We start from the raw sequence: 8,612 nt of genomic DNA, 5'->3' as shown, positions 1-8,612 counted from the left end.
AAAGTACATACTTGGGACTGAAATGATAAAAAGATATAATTTATAACATCAAAATGATGTTTTAGATTTATTTGAAGGAAGAAATCCAGCATTCTAATCTTTCTAATATATATAGATTTATATATCAATATTATATGTTTATTTATAGATATTAGATATTCTATATATATAGATGTTCTAATCTATATCTAGAATCTAATCTATATATAGATTATATCTAATATATATAGATGTTCTATATATATACATATATATATTAGATCTATATAGATAGATATTATATCTATATCCATATCCATATCTATATCAACTATATCTATCTATATCTCTTCCAAGTTTCAGCAGATTCAGAATAAGGCATTTCTTCCTCAGTCACACAGAATATCTTCTTCCTGGCTTGTTTATGTGCCTTAATGACAGGATGGTCAGAGGGTGTTCATTTTGACCATTGTAGGGGGGGCCAGGATAAAAGTATGGTCTCAAGGCCTCAGTGAAGCACTTTCTGTAGGTGTAGATGTGAGACAGGTTGGTCACATTATAAAAGGAGACCCTCCCATCCTTATAGTCCAGGAAGATTCCAATAATCTCAGGAGGTTCCTCAAGGTGGAGTGTTATCCGTGGATTTGCAAGAGCTTGGTAGTCATTACTTCTGTTCAAACACAGTGTCCAGAACCCAGCCTCTGGGGACACAATGATTTCTCCCTGTCTGCAGACAGAATCTTTACAAATGCCCAGAGTCCATTTTATTTTATTTTTCACACTTACTTCCCAGTAGTGTCTACCTTTGGAAAAAATTTGCTGACCTAATACACAGACTAGGTTATCAAACCGCTGCCTACTTTTGGGCAGTTCCTGCAAGGTATCACCTCCTTTCACACTTTTATTGTCCTCAGCAACTTGGAGATATGGGTGAGCTGTCTCTGGATCCAGGATAACATTTTCTGTGGAAGAATATGTTGTCAGTCTTGGCTATGAGCAATAATAATCACAATAATAAACACAATGTACAAGTGCCCTTCTTCTGTCTAGGATCTTTCTCTAGCTTTCCTCAAATGAAGTTGCTCCTTTCACTCAAGTCATCTCTTTTATATCACCTCTATTTATCAACTCACACACTTGAGAACTTGATAATGAGCATTTGTTCAGAATGGGGAAAAAATGAATATTTAAACAGACAGATTTTTTTCTAGTCAAAATATTTTTTTCAAATGCCAATATTACCTTGAACGCTTATTATGTGTCTAGTGCTATTTGAAGCACATTCATAAATATTCAATTTTCATAACACAGCAAGAAAATGGAGAAGTGTTTTTATTTTGTAGCTGAGACAACAAAGATTTAGAGAATTTTGTCCAAATATTATTACTAATAGCCATCAATATTTGGATTCAAGTCCATACCAATCTAATTCAATTTTGAATTAATGAAAAATATTTTTATATATTTACTTTAAATCTGAATGTTCTGACAATTTAAACTCTGTTCTAATGAACTATTCATTATCTAATGAAATTTAACTAGATTTACTGAATTATTTTTTCCCAAAGACTTTATATAGGTACAAGTTTTCATAGATATATGAACCAAAATATAATTTTTAAGGCGTTGGAAGCATATAAACACACAAGTGTGAGATAAAAATAATATGGATATCTACCTAATTACACAAGATTCTGTTAATATAGGCTATAAGTATTTCTCTTATGAAGTAATAGTTGTAGGTAAAACTAAATTTTACTTGTGTTAGTATAACCCCAAAGGAAATTCCCCTAGCATTAAAGTGATATAAAAACAACTAAAAACTCCTATAGGTTAACATTGTAAATAGAGGATTATGTTCCCTTAAAGCCACTTCAAGTCACTTGCTCATGGGTATTTTTTCAAAGTAATATCTGATATATGGACTGTATTTTTTTCAACTAGTAAATGTGCTTGTAAAGTTGTCTAATGAATGTGAATATTATGTCAATTAGTATATAAACTGGAGAAATCTCCTATCAGTACTCATTGTATATTTCTTTATAAAACAGTGGATTATCTGACTTTTCTTCCTCATAGCATATGTGTGGGAATTAAATGAAGATACTTTATTTGAACTAATTAACAGGAACTTGTAACTTGTAACACAAATTGCTATTGTTCCTAATATTAAGTAGAAGTCATAAATTTGACAATTGTTAGAAGTCAAAGGATATCCTGAAGGAGAGAGTGGTTTTCAATTTGACAAATCAAATGGAGGACCACTGATTGTGGTCCATAGGCAATTAGTGTCATTGTGTCACTAGCCCCCAACCTAATACAGGTAAGTGGCAGCCTACCTTTACCCCATTCCCTGTCAGCTACCCCCTATAACCATCCCTCAACTCATTTCTGGTTCTGAAAAGCATGTTGGTGGTATCCTTTTGGGTTATAATATTCTGCTTCCCTGCATCAATGAATCTCAGAGAGCGGCACCCTTTGTGATATATAGGGAGCTACAGCTATAAACTACTCAACAATAAGCAGGATAAAATGGAAGTTTTGGAGAAAAAATAAAAGTGTGTGTGTATTCTGTGTGAGTTTGTGAGTGTGTTACAGGTTCCCTTCTCTGGTGGCCCAGTGTGCTGGATAAAAATAAGAATCAGTATCCAAATATTTCAGTCTCTAGTTACCTGCATATCTTCGAGCCAATTTCAACCCTAAAATAAAAAAAAAAAAAAAGGAAAAGAAAATCATAGTTTCAAAATCAAGATTTAGCAGTGAGTAAAGCAGGAAAGTGATGAGTGGTCAAAATGCAGGTGGATGAGTCAGGGCTTGAGGTGGCCATTTTCATTACTCACCTTCTTCTCCCAGGAGTTTTATCCTTTCTGAAAGAATAGGATGTAGTGAGAGTTTGCTTGGACATATATTTAGATTTCTATTCTGACAGAGAAATATTACTTACCAAGTTCTTCATGAAGCTTTCCTGAAAAGCAAAACAGCGACAAATCCTTATGAGAAGTTGGTTAGGAGTTGTTAAGTAGAATTTCTAATGTTTACACATGTAAATCGTTTGTGTAAAAAAAAAAAAAGACAATGGTTGGATTTAAGTTACATATTTGGAAAATAATGGTTTATTTTTTTAAAGATTTTCTTTATTTATTCATGAGAGACCAAGGGAGAGAGAGGGGCAGAGGCAAAGGGAGAAACAGGTTCTGCCCGGAGCAGGAAGCATGATGTGGGACTCAATCCCAGGACCCTGGGATCATGACCTGAGCTGAAGGTAGATGCTTAACTGAGCCACTCAGGTGTCCTGCAAAATAATGGTTTAAAGCCTTTTGGTTGGCTTTGATTTACCATAATTCAAAGGATTATAATGGAAATTTTTGTCCAGAAATAGACTCTCCCAGGTGTTTACATTAAGCACATGGACTCTTGCAGACTGCCCACAACGAAGGCAGAAATTTAAGAACTCAGAACTGAAAGCACCAGTGAGGTTTGGCTATAATTTCTGTTTCTCTGTGCCTGAAGTATTAAAAACTAAATGCAGTTATTTCTGTTAACAAATGCAAATTTGTCCTAATATGATTAACATATTAAGAAAGAATTTGAGTACATTGTGAATTTTGCGTTTTTTATATGTGATTTTGTGGTATGGGAATCTGTACCCCATTGAATCTAGAGGTGTAGAAATACATACAGTATATAAACACACACACAAATACACACATGTCGGCACACAGCTCAGAAGGACATGACATACACCCATCCACAACTGCTATTACAATTTTTCTCACTGCCACTTCACAGGGACTACAAGCCGCCATCCTCCCCAGTGGTGCACAGATCCGTGCCCTTCCATTCTTTGGTTTTTATCCTTATTTCTTTTTGCTCTTTTTCTCTCTTTGTTTCTAATTTCTCTCATTATTGTTTATTTATTTTATTCTCTTCATTTGCACAAGTTGCTGGGGATGGAGGTGGAGGTAGGTAAGGTACATGGACCTACATTAAACTTCAGGTCTCTTTCATGGTAAAATGTCATATTATTGTAGTGTGTAGATATTTCCTAACAATTTATCAAGTATAAAATTCTGTAACCATTTTGCTAGATTTTTTAAAAAGATTTTATTTATTTATTTGACAGAGAGAGACACAGCAAGAGAAGAAACACAAGCAAGGGGAGTGGGAGAGGGAGAAGCAGGCTTCCCACTGAGCAGGACCCCGGGATCATGACCTGAGCCAAAAGCAGATGCTTAACTACTGAGCCACCCAGGTGCCCCTAGGTTTTATTTTTTTTAAAACATGTCACCAACAGAGATTTTGACTACCTTGCCTGTTATGTCATGTTATGGACTGATTTTCCTTCTAGAAAAGTCTTATGTTAAAATCCTAGCCCCCAATGTAATCATATTAGGAAATGGGGACTTTGGAAAGTAATTTGGTCATGACAGTGGAGCCCTCATGAATAGAATTAGTGCCCTTAAAAGAAGAGTCATGGGCACTGATTCTTGTTCTCAGCTTTCTGCCATCTGAGAACACAGTGAGAACAGGTCATTTGCAAACCATGATGTGGACTCTCAGACACCAGATCTGCTGGTGCCTTGACCTTGGATTTCCCAGTTTCCAGAACTGTGAGAAAAATTAACAAAATTTTATGACAACATACAGAATGGGAGAAAATATTTGCGAGTCATGATAAAAGAATTAATACCCAAAATATATCCAAATGATATAAAATATTTGCTAGTCATGGTAATAGAATTCATATCCAAAATATATAAAAAAAATATATACAACTCAATAGCAAAAAGCAAACAATCTGATTAAAAATCGGGCAGAGGAAATGAGTACACATTTTTCCATAGAAGACATATAAATGCCCAAAAGAATATATATATATATATCCATCCACAAGCAACATTTATTACATTTTATTCATGACATTTCTACTTTAATTGCAAAATTTTCCTACTTATCTAGCACATTTTTATTGAGGGTCTTCTTCACACCAAGATCTACTTTCATTTTAATGAGTAGGACACAGTCTGTCCACTCACAGTCGTTGACAAGCAGCCTGCCAATTGAAATACACTTCTAAAACCAAGGTGTTTTAAGAGAACAAGAAAGGTCACCAGAGGCATTGCTGCTGACTTTGACAAGGATTATTTTTGTGTGTCCAATTACAAACATCATTTGTTACAAAAATAATATGTGTTAATTCATTTTGGAAAATAAAAGAGAGGAAAAAACATCCCATCGGGTTTCCATTGCCTAGCTACAATCCCTTTAAAATAATTAGCTATATTCTCATTATCTAAATATCCAGATTATTCTTACACTACAATAACAAAAGGAATAACACAAGACTTAGTTTTCATAATGTGTTCTATTCTATTCAAAATTAATTAAATTTAATATTTTCCATGAAAATAAACACTCTTCTAAAGCATAATCGAGTGATTGGTTTCCTTTTATGTAAATAACATTCAATAAACTAGCTCTTTTTTGTGCATTGAACTGCTGATTTTCCCTTATCCTGATGAAAGTAAACAAAACTATTGATCCTGAGTATCTGAGAACAAGAATAAAAGAGAAATTACACACAGAAAAACGGCTGAATAAAAAACATATAAAGTAAAAATACAGTTTGTTACTTAAAGACCAAAGACAAAACAATAAATTAAAACAGAGAATAAAGTTTAAACCTATTTTTATTTGGCCAAGTGTCACTGAGGGTCTGGTACTAATTATTGGAAATTTAGGCAATTGAAGAGATCAATAACGGTAAAAGAGTTGAGGAATTACTAGTACTAGAGTATTGAGTTTTAGTACCATCTCAGTGAACAAAATCAATGTATCCAGTTACACAGACAAGAAAGAGGGCCATTTTGTTTGTACTTCCTTCTCCATTACCTCCCACTTCATCCTCCACCTTGAGTTCTTCATTGAGACTTCTCGATTCTCGCTCCATCATAGGTTCCCACCATCTCCTCACCCTCCTGAGTCTTTCTCAACTACTGTGCAAGTCCCTATTCTGGTCTCCCAATGCTCACTCTTGCACATATCATTGGATTCTCTAATGAAAACGTTTTTAAACACTAATCTTATAATCTTACTAGGTTAAATCCATCCTCACTCAAAATTCTTCAGTTCCTTGAACCACTCATAGGACTGATTAAATTCTACAAGTGACAGGTTGTTTATGATCTGCCTTCTGTCTACATCCCCAGTCATATTTTCTCCTAGTTCTTTTTTTTTTTAAGATTTTATTTGTTTGACAGAGAGAGAGAGAGAAAGTAAGCAAGAAAGAGAGAGAGCAAACATGAGCCAGAGAGGGAGAAGCAGACTCCCTGCTTCAATCACAGGACTCTGGGATCCTGACCTGACCAAAGGCAGATGCTTAACTGACTGCTACCCAAGCACCCCTCTTCTAATTCTCTACATCGTGTTTTTTTTTTTTTTTTAATTTTTGTTATTCTTGTTTTAATGTTAGGTGCATGAGGGAAAGAATATGTGTTTTGTATTTACTTATACCTTGTCATTTTAAAACACAATTTGTTTGATATAAAATACTTTGATAAATAAATGTAGGTTATTGATGATCATGATAATGATGATCAGGATATGTCCCACATTACTAATTTACCTCCCTTAAACTGTAGATCAATGCTTTCCTTCCTCCAGGGATAACTAGTTTTATGTATTTATGTATTTATTTAATTTTAGTAGAAGTTGTTTGTTGGCATTCTTTGTCAAATGAATTCAAGTATTTCTTTACCCCAAAGGAGTATTAATTCAATTCTGGGAAAATGAGAAGAATTATTGGAAATGTAATAAATTTATGTGCAATGGTTTTCAGATTTGGATTAATCTGAAGTTAATCTGATTTCAATCAGAATGGGTTTATGTTATATAGAACCACTCAGAGTACTTTTACATTTGACCAACAGTTTTCATTAAATGAGAATGTTTGTCACACAGAAAATCTAAATCCGAATATGATTCCAAAATCAGATAAAGCAGGGACAATTCTGCAAACACCATCACATAGGTCTCCAGGCCAAGAATCACAGAGTCAAAAAGAAACCACAGATTTTACATAGGATTTCTCTCTTTCATTAAACTACTGATTTTACACAGGATTTTTCTTTCACACTAAGGAGACCAGTAGACTTATATAGTAACTAAATAATATACAGTGGCATTTAAGACTAACCATGAAATAGTAAATAAGGAAGCAGGTATAGATTTCTTAGATGGCTTTATATGACTAAGTGTATAGCTCAGAGCAGATTTCCCCTGGTTTTTCATTTTTTACTACTAACCATATAATCTGTTCTCTGTCGTCAAGAAAATAACATTGTTGAAATGAAAACGTTATCACTGTACCATTTTTTGTTTAATATTTGTGTGATCCCCTGAATTCCTTGGATAATATTCAAAATTCTGTTTCCTGGGTTACATTCAAAATTCTTAGAATGTTAACAAGATGCTCCATTTCCCAGCCTTTGCCTACCCTATAACCCAATGTAGGTTTTCTGAACCAGAGTCAGCTGGCTAATATGTCTCCTCTAACAGAATCATGGGCTCACCTCTCCCGAGTTTAGTTCCTGCTTTCCCCATGCTAGTCCTCTCTTTGATCTACCTGTTCTCTTCAATACCACTAGTCTCATCTCTGTTGCTGCTTCTTAGGCAAATCCACAACCCAGCACTGAGTCCAATCTCACTATTGTATGTGTTCATGGCATCATGAACCCTCTTCCATAACACTTATGAGAACTTTTGTTTACATTTATCATTTAAATGTGGAATGTGCATCTGTCCTGAGATACAACTTCCAAAGGGAGTTTTCTTTTTTTTCTCATTGTTTCCTAAGCACTGACTATGGAATAGGCAGTTAATTATCATATGCACAAAGAATGACTGCCCTCACTACATGGAGCAAATGTAAGACCTGAGTTCTAGCCCTCACCAGGACTAGCTGATGCTTCTGGTTCATTTACAGCTAAAACTTTCCCTGTATTAGGAATATTTATATTTACATTTTAAAAAGTAGCAGAAAGATATTTTAGTTGTTTCTAAACATTTTTAGGTCATAAGTGGGATATTGTATTTGGGCATTTTTATAACAATGAAAGAACATCAAGTGTGGAATGCTTCAGTCAAAAATAAATATCACTTACCATTCTCTTTTTCTATAGTCTCTATAGAAAGAAAGAAACAAAACAACAGTATGTTAGAATGTGTCCTCTTATCCCTATTCATGGCAAATCTGTCCTATAACTTGGTCTCATTTGACAACAGAGATCCTGAGACCATAGATTTGATGGTCCAGGATATATCTCTGACACAGATAGAGAAACTTATTTTCTGAAGAATAATAATAATAATAATAACAACAACAATAATAATAATAATACATAACTCAATCTAAAAAATACTATTAGGCTTGTAAATGTGTTTATATGGAAATAAAACAGAATATTTAAAAGGGATGAGGTCTGAAAGTTGAGAAAATAGATGCCAAGGACCTACAAATTCTACCCATTCTTCCCAGAATTGGAGGTAGTCTGAAACTTGTCTTCAGATCCTTATTTTATCACAAGATCATTCACAATACCTGGAAGCTGACAAAAAGAAACTGAAAACAAACA

At 34.2% G+C, this 8,612-nt stretch overlaps 1 protein-coding gene across 1 annotated transcript in view; it reads right to left on the bottom strand.

Moving 5' to 3' along the window:
• Nucleotides 1-372: 372 nt before the first annotated feature.
• LOC135365290 (butyrophilin subfamily 1 member A1-like) overlaps nt 373-8,612 on the bottom strand; it is a 66,805-nt gene continuing 58,565 nt past the window's right edge. The window contains exons 6-10 of the mRNA XM_064595632.1: nt 8,142-8,162; nt 4,522-4,587; nt 2,924-2,944; nt 2,652-2,678; nt 373-941 (exon numbers count right to left, since the gene is read on the bottom strand). Coding sequence (XP_064451702.1) covers nt 373-941; nt 2,652-2,678; nt 2,924-2,944; nt 4,522-4,587; nt 8,142-8,162 — 704 coding nt within the window. The remainder of the gene's footprint in view (nt 942-2,651; nt 2,679-2,923; nt 2,945-4,521; nt 4,588-8,141; nt 8,163-8,612) is intronic.

This window comes from Mirounga angustirostris, unplaced genomic scaffold, assembly GCF_029215605.1.
Source record: "Mirounga angustirostris isolate CCGP_5_RB_7025 unplaced genomic scaffold, mMirAng1.0.hap1 SCAF_7, whole genome shotgun sequence".
NCBI classification, from domain to species: domain Eukaryota; kingdom Metazoa; phylum Chordata; class Mammalia; order Carnivora; family Phocidae; genus Mirounga; species Mirounga angustirostris.
This window is presented reverse-complemented; position numbering and strand designations above follow the sequence as displayed.